At 40.9% G+C, this 21566-nt stretch overlaps 2 protein-coding genes across 2 annotated transcripts in view; one reads left to right on the top strand and one right to left on the bottom strand.

The window, feature by feature from the left end:
* The window catches only part of GABRA5 (gamma-aminobutyric acid type A receptor subunit alpha5), a 190749-nt gene that overhangs the window by 16800 nt on the left and 152383 nt on the right, over positions 1 to 21566 (bottom strand). The window contains exon 8 of the mRNA XM_063459194.1: positions 9886 to 10038. Within this exon, the coding sequence (XP_063315264.1) occupies positions 9886 to 10038 (153 nt within the window). The remainder of the gene's footprint in view (positions 1 to 9885; positions 10039 to 21566) is intronic.
* GABRB3 (gamma-aminobutyric acid type A receptor subunit beta3) overlaps positions 19435 to 21566 on the top strand; it is a 492675-nt gene continuing 490543 nt past the window's right edge. The window contains exon 1 of the mRNA XM_063459171.1: positions 19435 to 19766. Coding sequence (XP_063315241.1) covers positions 19666 to 19766 — 101 coding nt within the window. The 5' untranslated portion in view covers positions 19435 to 19665. The remainder of the gene's footprint in view (positions 19767 to 21566) is intronic.

The following is a 21566-nucleotide window of genomic DNA, read 5'->3' as shown; positions in this document are numbered from 1 at the left end:
CCATTCTAATTCACTCTCTTCCTCAGGTGTGTGTGTTGCCCAGGGGTCTACGAACCCCATTTTCCCAAATCTTTGTGTAGACAGGGACGCTGTAGGCACACTAGCGTCGCCCTCAATTTGTAAATCCAAACGTACTGTGTCTCCGAGCTGCTTTACCTCGCACTAGGACGCCATCCCACCGCTTGCCACCAATGTAACGGATCACCTGGCACCCCGACTTGGTACCTCCGTTAATGGATGCTCCTAGTGCTTCCTGAGGACTCCAAGCACTCTGGCAGTCACCATAATCACCGAATCCGAGAAACCTTTAAATTCTCCCAAGCGTATGAATGCTGTAGACCATTGAATAGGAACCATACGAATAGGCTTGTACTCCTAGCAGTCAACTGGAACAGCATACAATAAATCCTTCCCCCAATAATGAGACGACACATCACTTTGAGGGTAAAACAGGAACTCTGGACTGGCTCATCCCGCCTGGCTTTTATTTCCAACTCACACATACAGGCCACACCCAGGGGGAGGCATAAAAGAACCAATGACATAGATGTTACCTCCCACACATCCCCTCCCCTTAGTGTGACACATAATCCCATTATGCATACAGTGTAAAATATACTTTTACACAACTTTCATAACTTTAAAACCATACATCACATTCACATAAAAATACATATCCACAATCAATCCATTCAGGGGAACAACATATTAAAAAATGGCATGAATCCGACCAGGGGTTCAAAAGTTACTAAAAGTATCTTTTGTTCCTTTCTGGCTGGCAGAAAAACATCCCCACAATGCACCCTGGTTTCCTCCCTTCTGCCCTGGAGTTAAGTGGAGAAGTAATCCAATTACCCAGGACTAAAGGCAGACTCCATTAACCACATGGTTGCAAAACAACATAAAACACTTTAAAATACATAAAGTCACATTTACACATAACACACAGACATTTCACCTATCCCCAGATAGCTGGGATCTGCACGCACAAAACTACCGAATAGCGCGCAGATCCTACTCACACAGTACAATTGCCATGGAGCTAAAGTCTTTCCCATAGTCTTTCATTATATGAATAGGCTCCATGGTATGGCTATCTGGGGTATCACATTCCCATAAAGTCTGGTCCATAGTCCAAAGGCAAGAGGCGGGCAATCAGCCCCCTCCAAGGACATGTGGCGAGGTCGGTTTCGCCACACACTAATTCTACCACCAGTTTTTGTCAACCTTTTGGGTAGTCATTTTGTTGTGTTATTTTTCTCTCACATTGTACTTTGGGCATGGATTCTCAGTTCCTGTTATGTGTTAATGACAAAGAACACCCAAATATGTGTTCAGCAACATCTCCTGAGTACAACAGTGCCCCCAATGTAAACCTTTTAATGGGATTTTGCAAACTTACAGGGGTCAAAATGGGGTATGTTCCTACTTTTGTAGTAGCCACAAACACTTGCCAAAGTTAGCGTTCATATTTGTTTTTTACATTTTTTTTACACAAAAACTGCACTTTTTACTGGCGATTTCATCGTTGTGATAAGTTTTACTGTTTTAAACACTCATATATGTGTTCAGCGAAGTCTCTCAAGTATAACAATAACCCCCCATGTACAGGTTTTATGGAAAGTTACAGGGTCAATATAGGGCTTGCCCAATTCAGTTTGCAAGATTGGTTTGCTGGATCTGTGTTGTCTTTTGAGACCATTTTTTAGACCAGTTTAGACTGCACGGGGGACCCACTATGCTAAGTATAGTCTCCTTTCGACTTATTCCGTACAAATAGAAGTAGTGCACAAATGGGTAAGTATGCGAGGGATGAACAGAAAATTGCACGAATCGCTAAATTAACGAACAGGTAAGTATACATGTACATAATTTGTTCGTATGAATGAACGATATACAATAATTTAACTAAATTTACCAGGGTTTATACGAACAAAGGTCTGCAGTTTAGACCGCACGAAGGACCCACGAAACGTAAGTATAGCCAGCGTTCGACTAATTTAGTCGCGCAAACCACGGAAGTGCATGAACTGGTAAGTATGCACGAACAGGTAATGCATAAGTAAAAGGGAGCCTACCCCTACGTTTTTTACTATAATTAGGTATAAACCTCTCCTTCCACTATATTTTGTGGTGGAATTCTAAGGTTCTGCTGGGTTGTGTTGTGACCAATTTCTGACATAGCCAACATGCAAGCTGTTTACAGGTACGTTTTGCGCAATTCCCCCCCTCCCCCCATGTTTTCGGTTAGGTGTTACTATCTTGTCAGTAACTTCATCAGGGTGCATCAGGGTTCCCTAATATAGGCTAATGGAGTAGATAAGGCTACTAGTGGACAAAGACAGGAAAGAGATTCTTACTATACAATCTCCATTCAACCCCAAGACACATTGTTCAGATACACATACATAAATATACTCTAAAATCTATACACAAGCATACCATTATATTTACTTACTTTTATATACAAATTGTCAGTCTTAGCCTACTCACACATGCTACCGACTGGTCCAAATGGACCTCAGGAAAAACCACCCTTGTTCACCCAAAGAGTATGCAAACAGTAGGGTGGCTAAAATTGATATTTTCTCTATATATTAATATGTGTTTTTGAATGTGTGTGCGTGTATGTTACATTGTGTGTGTGTGTGTGTATCTGTAAGTGTGTATCTATGTGCATATGTGTGTGCATCTGTGGGTTTTAAATAAGAATACACCCCTGCATTCATATGCCAATATTACACACAAATACACTACACAAAAAGGTCGCACACATACTCCATATAGAAACACACCTAGATTCAAATACAAATGCACTAAATACAAATATACCCATGTATTCAAACTTCAAAACTACACACAAATGCCAATGCTACACACTAAAACATACTTGCATTCAAATGCCAACCGCTATTTGCAATACAACCCTGTATTTACACACTCCTACTCCTTATAAAAACATACCTATATTCAAATACATAGCCACTACATGAATATACAGCTTACAAAGATGGCAAATAGTAGATCAATAGCTGGCAAGTGTACTGCAAACAGCCTCCCCCCCCCCCCCCCCCCCCCCCCCCACACACACACACTATACCCCAACCAGTATTTCTACAAAAATGCAAGACCAAAAGCACCTGCGACACACGCTCACAGACTTACCCCCACATCAACTCCACAACTTGTTTCCTTCCACACATACAACCACACAAACAGCATCCCTACAAACACACAACACCACAACTAACATCCCTATAGACATTCAACACCACATGTTTATTATTATTATTATTATTATTATTATTATTATTATTATTATTAAAAAAATTCCTAGGCAAAGGAAATGCAGTCTGTTAGGTGCATGGAATTGGTTTGGGGTCACAAAAAAGGACTTGCCCCTGTAGGTAGTATGCTATATGATGGCATTATGGGAGATGTAGTCCACAGCATCTGGAGCGCTGTGGGTCACCTACTTTGGATCTACTGCAGCCAAAGCCATTAAGATCACGAGGGACAGAAAATGAGATTTGTGTGTTTAATCAATCTTTACAGCAGACAATGAAAAAGACTCAATGACATAAGAAAACCATTGAGGTGTTTGTATCATTAACCCTCAAATTTAGCAAGATTCAGTTCTCAAGTTCCCAGTGGTTAATATTTAGTACATTTTTATTGCTATGGAATTCACAATTTACAGTTGTAATCATCTGCATTAATATGATATACTTTGAATTTTTAAGGAACAAACTGGACACCATAATCATGTAATCTCAATACTTTATTACTTTCTAATATTAAGTAGTTTCCATATAGTTTAACACAGAAGAAGTGACACCAGGTAGTAATCTGCTGCCTTTCCACATGCAACGTTTGCTAATCTGGAAGCATTAGTTTGAGCAGTGAGGTGGAGGAGGGTAGTGATTCTCTCAGTCTATCACTGCCATTCCTCCTCTACTCAAACCAATGCTTTCAAATTAGCCCAAGTCCAGTATGTTAGGCAGCAGGCCGACATCTGGAGACACTTCCTTAATGTTAAGCCATTTGAAAATAATTAAACACTAGTAGGTAAGATAAAAAGGGTGACACATGGAACCATAACCACTTTATTCAGATAAAGGGATCATAGTGCTTGCAGTGTGCCCAGAGTTTCCCTTTAATGTATTTCTGAATCAAGCATCAATGCTTGTCTTCTGGTTATTAGATCAATAAACAATTATTTATTTCTTTGTTATTTCTTTTGAATTATTACTAGGACTTGCGTCAGTAAAGCAAGTTTATATATATTTATATATAGTTTGTTTAACATTGTGTATATAGTTGATTTGTAGAACACGGTGCTGACAGGTGCTTACATGTAAAAATCATATACCTCAGGATGACAAAAGCATATGAACAATGTTTAATTTTTTTTTAAGGAATGCTTTTGTTAAAAAGGCAACATTGGAATAGAAAAAGGAACAAAGGGAAAAGAAATGTTGCAGTAAAAGCTTCAAACAGGGAAATTATAGTCATTCTTCGAACAAAAGGTATCAAGTGTTCAGTGAATGTAAGCGTACAATTAAAAAAAGAAGTCTGAAGGTCAGGGTATGACCACCTAATTAATGCTAATAATAGCCAGAAAGAGACATAGATCATATGGGAAGGGAAGATAAGGGGGAGGAAAAAGGTAAATAAAAATAATGATTGTTAGTATAATGCTTCTATTATATTCTATAATGGCTACTTGGCTTAGCCTTATATTAATTATACTTTTTTATGGATTATTTTTTATTGGGTACAGTATTTTGAAATTGTTTCATGTTAACTTGCTATCGGTCTGTCTATCTTAGTATCATTCTATAAGTACTGTTCTTTTTTTTTTATCACACTACTAACTATCACTTTAATCTGGTTGTATGCATACAAGTATGTAGAGATGTTTCTGTCTTTAAAAACGTACATGTTAAAAGGAACACTCAACTGCCAAATTGGGCAAAAATAAATGGAAATCACTGTTTATAGATATACCCCACATTAACACATGCATGCATTTTCACGAATGTTTTCACTGGGGATATATTTAAATGAGCTTGATATATATATATATATATATATATATATTTCTTATGAACTGAAGCCTCTGCAAGCCATGCCTTTTTTCCCCGGAAGAGGGGAAATAACTTATCAGAGGTTTCTCATTGAGAAGCCTCTGAAAGTTTGCCTCCACGCAGGCATGCATGCATGCATGCATGCTCGCTTACAGCATTCTGATCTGAGGTCTGTGGACACTGGTCTGAGGTATGATCTGAGTTATGAGGGGGACAGACAGGCACACTCAAGTATAGAGTGCTTTCCACTTCAGTTTTATGAATTATTTATACAAATGCAGAGTTCTCATAGAAATCGACAATTTTATAAACTGTCATTATTATGGCATAGTCCTCACCCATAAGCACTTCAGAAAGCTGGAGTGTTCCTTTAAATTATATGCAAATCTCTGATCCTTAAAGGGACACTGTAGTCACCAACACAACTACAACTACCCTTCAGGCTTTTTGCAGTAAACACTGTGTTTTCAGAGAAAATGCAGTACTTACATTACAGCCTAGTGATATCTTCACTGGCCACTCCTCAGATGGCTGCTAGAGATGTTTCATGGAGCATCCTGCCATTCAGTGACTCCACCCACTGCATGGAGAGACTGAACTTTCCTTAGAGAAATGCTTGATTCAATGCATCTCTATGAGGAGATGCGGATTGGCCAGAGCTGTGTTTGGCTTGTGCTGGCTCTGCTCTTGATTTGTCTATTTGACAGTCTCAGCCAATCCTATGGGAAAGCATTGTAATTGGCTCAGAGAATCACTTTGGTTGATATCAGCCAAGCAGGCAGATCAGGGGCAGAGCCAGCAGCTGTAGACTTGAATAGAAGTAATATGTTACTATATTTAGCGAGGCAAATGTGGGCCAGGGGGGCTAGATGGTGGCTTTAACACTATAGGGTCAGTAACGCATGTTTGTGTTCCTGACCCTATAGTGCTCCTTTAATCTGTCACTTGCCTGGCTTATTCTGGCTACTCACTACAGCTCTGCATTTCTCACTCTCAGAACCATATTCTGCTATTACAATACTGCACTTCCAGTCTCCCTAATCAGTATATCGTAAGGCCTGCTACACTTTATTGAAGTGGCTATTGTGCCTGAAGTCTCCTGGAGCCATCCCACTGTTTAATGTCGACCTATTTTCAAACCAGTGACAGGCGGCCTATTACTGTCTACAATCACATTTATGGATTGCTATTGCAATTGCAGAGTTGCATTTCATCTCAGCTAAGCACTGTCAGACTATCACTACCACCTACCACAGTTCTGGCTTGGCATGACTAATGCAGAGTTACACTCTACATTAGCAACACAACCCCAGTGGGGGACAGAGTCACTGGCTCCCTGGAAACTCTCATTCAGTGAGAAGATCTTAATCTTAAAAAGTACATTATTTAACATGCATTGCTAGTCCAATAAAAAAAAAGGTATCCTACAATACAATACAATACTCATATTAGTTTGGCATATTTTATATTATATATTTTTTTTATTACGCATTCTTATACATGCAACTTTAAAAAGAAGCTGACAGATCATATCACACCTTGGAAATTAGCAGCAATATTTTTTTGGACTATGTAATAAAATAATACATTAAGGCTTTCCAACTTAGATAAGAGCTATATAATTGAAGCAATCATTAAATTGTTTTATTCAAAACTGTTCATTTCTCGGAACACAGTCATAATCTAAACTTTCAGTCTAACTAACATTTGTGGAAAACTTTTATGCAAATTTGCATTTTTTAATAACCAACGTAACTTTTTATTTAAGATGTATCTGTCACTTAGAAGCAACTGGTGTTATATAAAAATATATATTATGCTACTAAAGCTGCTCAGGATCTATAAGATATCATTACTAAATCCATTCCTACACGTCATTATGATAGTATTTAGCATGTAGAATTACTACACTATAAATATGAATGCCATAAACTGCTTTAGAGCTCACTGGGGTTTTTTAAGGTTTAATGTCAAATTTAAGGCCAAAATATGTCAACTGGAAAAATTCTCCAAGTCAGCTATGCTACCAATTTGGCTCTTTTGGTCTAAAATTTGAAATTCAATTTGAAATCAACAATTTTCTTGGTCTGTAAAAGTGCATGAATAGAGTAAATAGCACAAGTCTATCTGATGCATGTTCTATGCCCAGTGGATCAACTTAGTTTTTTTTTCTCTTAATATATTGATAGATCAAACCTATAACCTAGAGTGCAGGGGTAGGCAACCTTGGGAACTCCAGATGTTGTGGACTACATCTTCAAAAAATTATCTTACAGACAGTTTGATGGTGAAGCTTCAGGGGAGATGAAGTCCACAACATCTGGAGTGCCAAAGGTAGCTTATCCCTTATCCTCAAGTGTTTGCTTGAAAATGTTAGAAAATCTCAATGTATCCTTTTGTGAAAAATGTTTTAGGACTCAAACATTAAAAGTAAATAGTGATGAATGAAAAGAGAACTGCAAGATTTAGGCCCAAATAGCTCAACTGTAAAAAATGTATAACAATTCTATAGTAATAATTATATTTCTAGATTTGCTGTTTTGGTTGACATTTTACTATTCCCTCTTACATTTTTCACAATTAACTGTTTAGTGAACAAAACCTTTTGTTATTTTAATTAAACTTTTAAAGATTTTGCAATTTCTAAATTTGGTTTCCAAACAGGGAAAATACAATCTAAATCTGGCATTATTGTGTAATAAAGCCTTGAATAAAACCAGTTAATGGACACTATCGATGCTCTGAAACAATGAGCCATATTTCCATTGTAAAAATAAACAGTTAACCCCCCTCTAACTGTTAATCTTTCAGCCACCAGATTTTTTTGAGAAGTGTAACCCATTAAGCAGGGCCTCCCTTTTATAACAGGGTTGGCTGTATATATTGGACCTCCCAATTTTACTTTTAGCCCACATTCCACAGCCGAGGGAATGAGGGAACAAAATCTCTTTCAGATTTGCTTCTTATATATTCCGTCCAAAAAGCAAACATATATATGAAATACATGTAATACATATAAAAAATAGGTACATATAATATTTAAGATGTAGATTCGTTTCTCAGAATATGGCCACATCTTGAAATGTATTTCAGCATTAAATTTTACATGGACTAGCTATTTCTTCTTGAGATTGTCTGGGTTGGTTTTAAATTACTAAATTTGGTAAAAAGGTTTGCAAAATTTCATTTCAACAAATATCTGGGGCCAACCCGACTCTTACTATCCCATGTGTTCCCTATTGTGTTTCCTATTAAGGGTTAATAAGTATATAGGGGTGTATAGAACAAATACCCCTCTCTGTCTCATTAGAGATATATTTGCCAGAGGCTCAAGGAAGCAAGGTGAAGGGTCAGTGTAGGACCCGTCTAGGGGGGTCTGCCTTGACGTTAGCAGGGGGGCATTCCCTCCAGTGGCCATTGGAGTAACTCAACGACCTCCATTTGTTTAAATATAGGGATTAAGGAGAGAGCGCAGGTAACTTTTTTTTATTTGGTTTTTAATTATATGTATTGGAGCTGATGTGTACTGTAGTCGTTGCTGCCGCCGAGGAGTGATGGGAGTGAGCACAGGACTTTTCTTTTTGTATTTGAGTTCCTATAATTACACCAGTAACATTTTTCTTTTTGTTTAAGTTCAGCAGGAGTTCCTATGCAAATGGGGGTAAGATAACAATATAACATTTCTATAGGAAAGATAAAATGACTTGAGCGTTTTGTATTTTCTGTATCCTCCCCAAGATTTTATGTCTACGATTGCTATAAATATGCTAGAAATCCACATACCACCGCTAAATCTGCATTTCATCTATGCATGACGTCCTTTTTAACAATTAACGCTTTTATTTTTAAGCAGCATTACTTTATGTTCTAGACATTCTTCATGATGCTTTTTGTTTTCAAAAGAAAACGTTAGAGCAGAAAGGGATGATTATGTTCTATATTCAATACAACTCCATTTCATCCTCTGCAACTGTAACTTAAAAGGTGATTACCGAACAAAGGTTTGAGATTAAAGAGAGCCCCTGGTATGTTCCAAGTGTTGATTACATTCATTTTAACTGCATGCATGATATAGAAAATCTTTAAGACATTTTACTTTTAATGCCTTTTTTTGCATCTCTATAACCACACTTTCATTTGTCAATTCAAAACACAATGTGAATTTCCATGTATTTGATATTTGCATATATTGATCTTTACCCTTTCCAATCAGTCAGATGTTCGCCGATGTTTATTCAAAAATACTTGTAGTGTGAGTGCATATCCGCAAAGTAGACAAGAAGTTGAACAATAATTACTAATTAAAATCTATAGCTAACCACAAGAACCACAAAATGGAACCTAACATTGTATCTGTAGGCTGGAAACTAATTATAAAGCAGAAACCACTTCTCAATCTTTTTCCCCGGTCTTCTAAGTAATTACCTTTTCTTAAAAAATCTGCTTGTTGGAGCTATCTTTCTCTTGGTTAAATGTGGCAATATAAAGATATGTGTAGAAATGCAGCAGTGAACAAAAGACCAGCATATGAAAATGTTAGGAGAAAGCAGGCTAATTATATTACGTATAGTTTTCATCCATCTCTGTAAAATATCAGTGTATTTTTGTTTGCAGAATATTCGGCCTATAATAGCGCACACATACACAGAAAATTAAAAACAGGCTGAAATAAAACCTGTTAATAATAGATATAAAGAAGTATGAATTTTCATGTAAATCTGTTAAATATTAAAATAACAATGTTAAAGTTTAAAATGATACCATAAACCCTTATAGAACATATATTTGTACTTACCAAACACTGTTCGAGCTGGCACAGATTCTCTGTTTAACCAGAATGATACTTGCGACAAGATGACAGTCATTATACATGGGAGGTAGGTTTGGATAACAAAATATCCAATCTTTCTTTTTAAATGAAAATGGGCCGTCATCACTGTATATTCACCTGGGGATCAAAGAACATCTTATTAGATGCATTGGTAACAGAAGCTAAATATGTTGAAATCTGCAAAAAAAATATTTAAAAACTATATGGCTGCTTTAACCAGAGACTAATGCTTGTGAATATACTGGAAATATGTTCACAAACATTTAAACACTTGAAAAAAGTGAAAAATATAAGAAAGAAGAGTCATGCTAGCCCAAATAATTTGGCACCTGGTGAGGGAGCAAATACATACACTTAGAGACTATATGTGGTTATACGCCTTTTGTACATATGGTGACGTATCCAGAAGTCATAGTAGCTTCATAAGTGTGGCTGGAAGATCTTTGAAATTGTGCTGGATATTGGCACCCGTGGAGGAAGATAACCAGCCATCTAGATGCCTATTTATACGCTAAATTAAATTGAAAAAGGACCTCTTGAAATAACAAAAATCCTAATAGCCGGACGATGAAGTGGCAGATCTACTAAATATTGCTCTAAAAATGTGTCTTATCATTACCATACAAAACCTTAAAATAAAACACAAAAATAAGAACCAGAGTACTAATACTTTTGTGGTACACCTTCATTCTTTTGTATATTTGTACTTTTATCCATTTGATTTTGTGAGCTCTTGTAAAGAGGGTCCTCGTCAATTTATTGTTCCTGTAACATTTAGTATTGTTTAATTTATATTGTTAAACTTCCCTCTTTATAATATTGTAAAGAGCTACAGCATGTGTTGGGCTATATAAATGACGATGATAATAATAATTATAATATTATATTATATAATAAAAGATTGTCTTATCCTTATGTCGATATCCCACCAGATGGATTGCCCATGGTGGCACCAGGCCCTCTGTACCTTGAACAAGTTAGTGCTCTACCATCCATGAGTAGGATACATTTAGTTTTATTTATCTACACTATCTCACAAAAGTGAGTACGCCGCTCACATTTTTGGAAATATTTTATTATATCTTTTCATGTGACAACACTGAAGAAATGACACTCTGCTACAATGTAAAGTAGTAAGTGTACAGCATGTATAACAGTGTAAATTTGCTGTCCACGCAAGAACTCAATGCACAGCCATTAATATCTAAACCATAAGCAACAAAAGTGAGTACACCCCTAAGTGGAAATGTCCAAATTGGACCCAATTAGCCATTTTCCCTCCCTGGTGTCATGTGACTCATTAGTGTTAAACAGTCTCAGGTGTGAATAGGGAGTAGGTGTGTAAATTTGGTGTTATTGCTCTCACACGTTCTCATACTGGTCACTGGAAGTTCAACAAGGCACATCATGGCAGATAACTCTCTGAAAAAAAGAATTGTTGCTCTATATAAAGATGGCCTAGGCTATAAGAAGATTGCCAAGACCCTGTAACTGAGCTGCAGCATGGTGGGCAAGATCATACAGCGGTTTCACAGGACAGGTTCCACTCAGAACAGGCCTCGCCATGGTCGACCAAAGAAGTTAAGTGCACATGCTCAGCGTCATATCCAGAGGTTGTCTTTGGGAAATTGACGTAGAGGTTGAAGGGGTGAGGTATGGTCTGAGCTTGTTAGTGCTCAGACCATACGCCACACAATGCATCAAATTAGTCTGCATGGCTGTCATCCCAGAAGGAAGGCTCTTCTAAAGATGATGCACAAGAAAGCCCACAAACCGTTTGCTGAAGACAAGCAGACTAAGGACATCGATTACTGGAACTATGTCCTGTGGTCCGATGAGACCAAGATAAACTTATTTGGTTCAGATGGTGTTAAGGGTGTGTGGCAGCGACCAGGTGAGGAGTACAAAGACAAGTGTGTTATACCTACAGTCAAGCATGGTGGTGGGAGTGTCATGGTCTGGGCCTTGGTGAGTGCTGCCGGCACTGGGGAGCTACAGTTCATTAAGGGAACCATGAATGCCAACATGTACTGTGACATACTGAAGCAGAGCATGATCCCCTCCCTTCGGAGACAGGGCCTTGCTAAGGAAGCTGAAGGTAAAGGTGATAGACTGACCAAGCATGTCTCCAGACCTAAACCCTATTGAGCATCTGTGGGGCAACCTTTAAATGGAAAGTGGGGGAGTGCGAGGTCTCTAACATCCACCAGCTCTGTGATGTCTTCATGGAGGAGTGGAAGAGAACTCCAGTAGCAACATGTGTAGCTCTGGTGAACCCCATACCCATGAAGGTTAAAGGGACTCTATAGTCACCATATAAAAGCAAGAAAGACAGGTCCCCCAGCCTTCCTTCTTGCTTTTATATGAACTTTCATTCATTAAAAAAAAAAAAATCGGTGTTTTTATATTAAAAACTTACCTCCGTTCCAGCGCCGAGCTCCCCGCTAGGCCGCGCCCCCTTTTTCGTCAAAATGACGAAATCGCGGGGCCCAATGGGACGGCTTCGCGCTGGACCAATCGCGTTCTTCATAGAGCGGCATTGAATGCCGCCCTATGAAGAACCTGAGCGCTTTACCGCGCATGTGCGCGGAATGCGCGTTCGCGAGCTGAGCTGTCTGACTGACAGCTCAGCTCGCTTTCTAAAATTATCAATAATAATTTAGGGCCCCCACCCGCCCTGTGCGGCGGGTGGGGGCCCTAAAATTATCAATGGGGGGGGGGACCTACTGTCCCCCCCCCGGCCCCCACCCCTGTGCGGCGGGTGGGGGCCCTAAAATTATCAATGAGGGGGGGACCTACTGTCCCCCCCCGGCCCCCACCCCTGTGCGGCGGGTGGGGGCCCTAAAATTATCAATGAGGGGGGGGACCTACTGTCCCCCCCCCGGCCCCCACCCCTGTGCGGCGGGTGGGGGCCCTAGAATTATCAATGAGGGGGGGACCTACTGTCCCCCCCCGGCCCCCACCCCTGTGCGGCGGGTGGGGGCCCTAAAATTATCAATGAGGGGGGGACCTACTGTCCCCCCCCGGCCCCCACCCCTGAGCGGCGGGTGGGGGCCCTACAATTATCAATGAGGGGGGGGACCTACTGCCCCCCCCCGGCCCCCACCCCTGAGCGGCGGGTGGGGGCCCTAAAATTATCAATAAGGGGGGGGGACCTACTGTCCCCCCCCCCGGCCCCCACCCCTGAGCGGCGGGTGGGGGCCCTAAAATTATCAATAAGGGGGGGGGACCTACTGTCCCCCCCCCCCGGCCCCCACCCCTGAGCGGCGGGTGGGGGCCCTAAAATTATCAATAAGGGGGGGGACCTATTGTCCCCCCCCCGGCCCCCACCCCTGAGCGGTGGGTGGGGGCCCTAAATACAAAGGGGGGGGGGGACCCTAGTTAACCCTCCCCCCCCCAAAAAAAAATATCTCCCTACCTACCCCCCTCACCCTAAAAATAATGAGGGGGGACCATTAACTAAAAACCTGTAAAAAAATGAGATAAAATCAACTTACCATTCGATGTTTTCTTTCTTCTAAAATCTTCTTTCTTCAGCCCCCAAAAAGGCCAAATAAAAATCCATAATAACCGACGCAATTAAAAAAAAAAAAAAAAAAACCGAGCGCAAAAAAAAATAATCCATCTTCACCCAAGGAGGGCTCCGCGCAGACTGAGCTCCGCAGGGCGGGGGAAGGCTTATAAAGCCTTGCCCCGCCCTGCAATTAGGCTAAGAACACTCTGATTGGTGGGTTTAAGCCAATCAGAGTGCTCTTTGTAATTTTACAAGCGTGGGAAAGTTCTTTGGAATTTTCCCACGCTTGTAAAATGACACAGAGCACTGTGATTGGATGGATTTCAAGCCATCCAATCACAGTGCTCTGTGTCATTTTACAAGCGTGGGAAAGTTCTTTGGAATTTTCCCACGCTTGTAAAATGACAAAGAGCACTGTGATTGGATGGATTTCAAGCCATCCAATCACCGTGCTCTGTGTCATTTTACAAGCGTGGGAAAGTTCTTTGGAATTTTCCCACGCTTGTAAAATGACACAGAGCAATGTGATTGGATGGCTTGAAATCCATCCAATCACAGTGCTCTGTGTCATTTTACAAGCGTGGGAAAATTCCAAAGAACTTTCCCACGCTTGTAAAATGACAAAGAGCACTGTGATTGGATGGATTTCAAGCCATCCAATCACATTGCTCTGTGTCATTTTACAAGCGTGGGAAAATTCCAAAGAACTTTCCCACGCTTGTAAAATGACAAAGAGCACTCTGATTGGCTTAAACCCACCAATCAGAGTGTTCTTAGCCTAATTGCAGGGCGGGGCAAGGCTTTATAAGCCTTCCCCCGCCCTGCGGAGCTCAGTCTGCGCGGAGCCCTCCATGGGTGAAGATGGATTATTTTTTTTGCGCTCGGGTTTTTTTTTTTTTTTTTTTTATTGCGTCGGTTATTATGGATTTTTATTTGGCCTTTTTTGGGGCTGAAGAAAGAAGATTTTAGAAGAAAGAAAACATCGAATGGTAAGTTGTTTTTATCTTATTTTTTTTTTTCTTTACAGGTTTTTAGTTAAAGGGTCCCCCCTCATTATTTTTAGGGTGAGGGGGTAGGTAGGGAGATAAGTTTTTTTTTTTTTGGGGGGGGGGGGGGGAGAGGGTTAACTAGGGTCCCCACCCCCTTTGTATTTAGGGCCCCCACCCACCGCTCAGGGGTGGGGGCCGGGGGGGGACAATAGGTCCCCCCCTATTGATAATTTTAGGGCCCCCACCCACCGCTCAGGGGTGGGGGCCGGGGGGGGGCAGTAGGTCCCCCCCCTTATTGTGAATTTTAGGGCCCCCACCCGCCGCACAGGGGTGGGGGCCGGGGGGGGACAGTAGGTCCCCCCCCTATTGTGAATTTTAGGGCCCCCACCCACCGCTCAGGGGTGGGGGCCGGGGGGGGGGGCAGTAGGTCCCCCCCCTTATTGTGAATTTTAGGGCCCCCACCCACCGCTCAGGGGTGGGGGCCGGGGGGGGGGCAGTAGGCCCCCCCCTTATTGTGAATTTTAGGGCCCCCACCCGCCGCACAGGGGTGGGGGTGGGGGCCGGGGGGGGGGCAGTATGTCCCCCCCTTATTTTTTATTTTAAGGCCCCCACCCACCGCACAGGGGTGGGGGCCGGGGGGGGACAATAGGTCCCCCCTTATTGATAATTTTAGTGCCCCCACCCGCCGCACAGGGGTGGGGGCCGGGGGGGCAGTATGTGCCACCCTTATTTTTAGGGCCCCCACTCACCGCTCAGGGGTGGGGGCCGGGGGGGGGGAGGGGAGGAGAGTAGGTCCGTCCCCCCCCTCCCTTCAACCACTATTGTGGCCAGACAGCATCCCTGTGGGTTCGGGCTTCAGCTGTCAGCTGAAGCCACGCCCACAGCAGTGCTGACAGGCTGTCAGCACACAAAGCGCGTTCACAGTGCTTTGTGTGCTGATAGCCCGTCTGATGCATTCACCCAGAATGCATCGGACGAGAGGCCTTTTTAGGGCCTCTGAACTCGGAAGTCCCTCTGGTGGCCGTCTGATTGACTGCAACAAGAGGTGTTCCAAGCTTCCAATGTAAACACTGCATTTTCTCAGAAAATACAGTGCTTACAAGAAAAAGGCTCCGGGTAGCTGTAGCACTCACCTAAACAACCTCATTAAGCTGAAGTTGTTCAGGTGACTATAGTGTCCCTTTAAGGCAGTACTGGCAAATAATGGTGGCCACACAAAATATTGAAACTTTGGGCCCAATTTGGACATTTCCACTTAGGGGTGTACTCACGTTTGTTGCCAACGGTTTAGACATTAATGGCTGTGTGTGGAGTTATTTTGAGGGGACAGCAAATTTACACTGTTATATAGGCTATACACTTACTATTTTACATTGTAGCAGAGTGTCATTCCTCCAGTGTTGTCACATGGAAAAATAGAATAAAATATTTACAAAAATGTGAGGGATGTACTCACTTTTGTGAGATACTGTATATTTAAGTTCATACCATACCATGGGTTTTCTTTTATGCTTGCTTTACATATTCAATGACCATCGTGAGCGAGCATCGTCATTCCAGTTTTTTCTTGTACGTATACATAGACGGGCATTGTACCTTTCTCGCCTGTTGCATGCCAAGTTTAGTTTTAAGCTCTGAAAAGAGTGAGTGGTTTTTTGGCATAACACCTACCACCTATTACTATATACATACATTACTCTGCGACCTGTGTTACGGTGATTTTCGTTACATGTCATGAGAATCCTTTTCATTTTGAAGACTACAGTATCTAAGTGTATGTATATGCTCCCTCACAAGATGCCAAATTATTTGGGCTTGCACGGCTTACTTCTTGCACTATTTTGTTTATACAGAAGTTGTGGGTTTCGCTGCTGCCTCTTTTCTATTTTTCAACCTTGTTTGTGTATCTCTGATGCATTTCACAAATATGCCCCTAAAATAATTTCTTGTTATAAAAAAATGCATCCACTTCTCTCACTTTCTCCCCTTTTAAACTCTGTTGAAAATATTTATGTAAGAGTCTGTGTGTGTAAGTATATTGTGTATGTATAAATTTGTGACAGTGACATGTTTATTTACTAAAGTGAGAATTCAATGTGAATTTGAAATTGAAATTGAAGGTCAAAACAGGCAAAAAATAAATAAATGTAAAAGTCACTAATGCAGGCACTGGATATTCCACAATGTCACCATGGCCATGGTCTCAGGATTGCGTGCAAAATGAAACGGCCAGTGGTAAGATCAAAGATCTCCCTCACCAGCCGGACCGTACTACAGCTACTTTTCCTCCCAGGCACATACTACAGCCAATAATCCCACAAACACACACATACAGCCCTTATTCACACACATAGTACACTATAAACAGCCTCCATCCGATACAATAAGCAGCCACCCCTTCACAAGTAACCCCACAAGCATAGTCCTCACCAGAAAAAGAATAAGATCCCATGGTTCTGATGCTGCTGTCTAACCCCTGGGCCTTAGGCAGCCGATCAGGGTTGCCTTCTGGTTAATCCTGCTCTGGTCCCCACAAACACACAGCACGGCAAACAGACTGCACACACACCCTCCTATTCCTGTGCCACTTATCATCCAAACGCCTAACTAGTTCCAATCACCATCCAAAGATGACCCAAGTTGCATTCATGTATCCAATCAAATACCCCAAACTAGTTACAGGAAACAGGCACTGGCCCTGCAGCAATGCTTTCAGTTTGGCTACTCTGGTCTTAAATTTGACATTAACTTAGGATTCTTAATTTAATTAACAACTCTGATGTGTTTATGTGGAACTTATGGGGAAAATGTTGTGTGCACTGTATCTTTAAATGTAGGAGAGTGTTACATATGCAACTTTTAAAGCACTCTTCCTCTTTTTATGTTTTATAAGTGCCAGTTTCTGGCAGCCCAGTATATGTATGCAATGTATCAGAATTAACAGCAGGTTCAAGTTGCTCTGTGAATTTACTGATAACTCGCGTGCCTGGCTGCACAAAGAGTAAGCCCATGCAGCCTCCAGCAACCCAATGCACCTGCAGCTCACATCAAATGTGAGTATGCAGTGAAAGCATCAGTGTACATTAGTATGTGTGTATGCGTGTCAGTACCCATGTGTGTGTCAAAAATCAGACTCTGACCTCTATCTATCAGAGCATACATTCTATTAATGGAGACATACATTATTGACACATACACAGTTGAACACTAACAAATACCAGCAAACCCACTGGTAACAATTAATTGATATTTATGACTAATGAAAGTCCTGCTAAGGAGTCTGAAACATTATGGTTATGATTGGATTATATATCTGCTTTTGACATAATATAGCAGTTGATGTGTTCTATAAAAAAATCCTAAAATTCTGAGCATGCTTCATCGCGAGGAGATACTCTATTTTCCAAAGGTTCTATATTTTTATATATATATATATATATATATATATATATATATATATATATATATATATATTTATAAATATATATACTTGGATTTACCCTTTAAAAGTGAATTTGTTGCTGCTTAAATAGCTGCCACTCAGGACTTTAGCTAATACAGGATTGTAACTTCCATGAATCACCTCTCTTTAATTTAGGATTAAGAGGAGGTTATTATGGTTGAGAGAGGTTAGAACATATATGTCCCAACAATAATAACCTCCCTTTAAAGGGACATTCTAGGCACTGTATCTGCTTCATCTCATTTAAAGGAACACGGTATGCACCCACACCACTTCAGCTCATTAAAGCATTCTGGGCAGTGTCCCTATTGCACTTAGTGCTGCAACATAAGACATTGAAGTTTTAAAGAAATTGCAATGTTTACATTGCAGCACTAAGACAGCCACTAGAGGCGCTTGTGGAATATTACCAGGCTTTTGGTCCGCTAACTGATGCTGGACATCTTCACACTCTGCATGAGAACATCCAGCGTCAGCTATTTGATTCAATGCTTTCCAATGGGGAGGGCCTAATGTGTTCACGGCACTCATGGCGCATGCTAATAAGCATGTCAAAAATTCACTTAGCTGAATCCCGGGCCAATGTCCCTCGGTGCTGGGTCAGGCTCTGCCCCCAATGTCGGCGACCGCCACAATCGCATTAGGACAACCCCATTATGAATGAGCCTAGACACTGAGAAGCTAAGAAGACATTAGGAATCAATACTTTCCTATGGGGTTTTAGCTGATGCTGGATGTGGAGTTAACCTTGCAAAGTAATTATCTCAATATCTGCAATAATTGACATTGCAGGGTTAACCTGACAGGGGCACTGCACTCAGACCACCTCAATGAGCTGAAGTGATCTGGATGCCTATAGTGTCCCTTTAGACATATTTTACAACTCTGTACTACCACAACTATTGCACGATCTGCAATCCTTAATCTGTACATTTCCCTCCTCTACAATTTATTACTCTTACACACTAAGCCTACTCCTAAATTGAACCTCGGCCTAACAACAAAACACAATATAAAAAATACTTAAAGGAAAAGTGTGTCTTATAGGGGGGGAAATGTCTTCTCAGTGCCTAGGCTCACTAATAAACAGTTCATGATGACGTCTCCAGAACCCTTGTATATGAGGTTAACTAAATACTGAATAGCTATGTGCTCTAAAAATGTTATAAACTTTCAAACTACTTTAGATGCATCTGTCTTGTAGTAAATTTATGTCTTTAAAATAATGGCATAAACCCAATGTATTTATATACTTATTTTTTCTTTTTAAAGTAAAGAAAGTGTTAATATTTAATTTGAAATCATGTCTACATATAAAATATCTGTATCTATTAGTAATGTGACACATATAATGTAAGCACAGCTCAGAATAGCAGAATCTCTTTATTATTGTCCCTTTGCAAAATCCAGCGTGTAATGAGTATAGTGCAGGGAAAACAGAAGTGATTACTGGCCGACTGGAAGCATGATGAGGTTCAGAAAATCCATTGACGACTGGTGCATTCGTGTGCAAAATCGGATTTCTGTATTTTACTAATCCCTGGTTACAATCTGTGTCCTGCTCTTTGTGATCCATCTTGCAATCAGTATTCCTTTCTATCCAGATGTATAAGGATCTAGACTTGAAAGCCTGTTCGTGCTGGGAAAACACATTTCTGAATTGAGCGAGCTGTGGGTATTCCAGAGTGCCTGTGTGGCAATTTAGGGACTTAGCTACCTGCTCGTCAATCAGTCACCTGATGTCCTTCCGGCAGCCTGCTGCGTTTTAAAGGAAACACATGGCTCAGTGCATGTCCTATCTGCTTGCTTTGGTTGTGCTGAAAGTAAGAGGGGAATTGCCATTCATTACAGAAAACAATGCAGCCATGATGGTGAACTGGTAAGTGCACTTCAACATTCTATATGCTGTGTGTGTATCTTTAAGGGGAGTGATACTTTGTAGCAGTGCACAGATAAATACCTTCTCATTCTATAAATTTGCAGGGCCATTTAACCCCTTAAGGACACATGACATGTGTGACATGTCATGATTACCTGTTATTCCAGAAGTTTGATCCCTAAGGGGTTAAAGAGAGCAATCTGTCTACATTTCACAAGCTCAGTCACTTTCACAGTCACTTGTCGCTCTGTTTTCTTTTTCTTTAACAGCTGCATAATTAATAATCATTAAGGTATATTAAAAGCATCTGTGTTGGCAAGCTACTTATCAGTGTTTCTAAAATAGGAACACGTTGCCAAGCTGGTTTATGCCTTTTGTCAGGTGTTATGGAATTAGGCAGCAAAGCCCCCAGGGGGGTTAGCCGGGGAAGCTAAGTGTTTAAAGTCTGAATAAACCGGTTGATTTCATATGGCTGTTGCTAATCCTGCTGCCAGCAATGGACACAGGCTGAGCCTTGCCCTTTGCAAGGAGTCCCGTTATCCTAAAGATCTCGGTTTTTATCATGCTATGGATAAAGCTACTGCAGGCTGATCTCGAGGGCATTAAATAAGAATGGAAAGGTCTTAACCCAGAACCATGTGTTGGTAAAAATAAATAAATAAAAAAATACCCCCCAGCACTTCTTCTCTCTGCACAAGCAGATCAGCCAAGAAGAGTAGCCCTAAACTACCACAGCAGCAAGCTTTTAAGAGGCGATCAGCACGTGTCTCGTTCGGATTAAACCTTTCTTTTCATCTAATGCTTACACATCTGGCAGCTTCTGTCTCCCACACTGAGTAATGGGACTCAGAGGGCGCACCTTGTCCTCAGACACGTGTCTGCATAAATAGGCACAGCAGCTGCCTACAGTCTGTACAGAGTGTGCAGCTTCTGGCTGCTGAGCTCTCCAAATGAAACACCTGTATCACTCAGGGGCAGGAGTGTGAATGGCAAAAAGTGCTGGCTTTCAGACATAGCATTTATATTAACTCTGAATGCCTGATTTGTGCTGGAATTTCCATTTACCACTTGGCTGATGGGCTTGTCTTATGTGAACTGGCTTATTTAAAGTGCCATAAACTCTCCTGATGCATAGGTCAATTAGACCTGGGCTTAGGGCAGTGATACAGAAGAGGTAGCAGGATTATTTTTTCATCTTAAATAGACATAGCTCCGCATGAGATCTGCAAATACAGGTAGTGTTGAGAAGTGATAAACCTGCCCCTGCTTTCTGTTGTGGTTTTGGTGTCTTATGAAAAACTACAATCTGTGAAAAAGTGCATGTCTTTGGCAAGTGTCTTGATTCATCAACAATCTCTGCAATTTGTCAATCCAATGCTTCTCTAACACTGAATCCAATTCTTCTCCTAGACAAGCATTGAACGCACACTACTGGCATCCGTATACTTTACATGCTTACACTAGACATCAAATAGATTTCATAATTCAATTTGCTTAAGTCCAGATCTACACCCCTTACTTGTAGGTGTGGAAACTGCAAAATGTAACTAGTGCCATTTTGCAGAAACTTCATTGTTTTCATTTGTAAGACTTAAGGCTTCATCTATGTTTCCAACTAGTGCATTATGTCTGTATGCAGACATGTGTACAGTTTATTCACTAAAAGTGTATTATGTAGATTTCAAAAGGTTAATTCACTTAATAGTAGATTGAATTACCAATCCAGGCACCATAACAATTTCATCAGAATTAAGTTGTTATGGTGCCAGGAGCCTTTTTTCCATTCTGTTTTCAGTTTCC

The sequence above is a fragment of the Pelobates fuscus genome, chromosome 1, assembly GCF_036172605.1.
Source record: "Pelobates fuscus isolate aPelFus1 chromosome 1, aPelFus1.pri, whole genome shotgun sequence".
Lineage (NCBI taxonomy): Eukaryota > Metazoa > Chordata > Amphibia > Anura > Pelobatidae > Pelobates > Pelobates fuscus.
The sequence above is the reverse complement of the archived record's forward strand: the minus strand, read 5'-3'. Positions and strand labels throughout refer to the sequence as shown.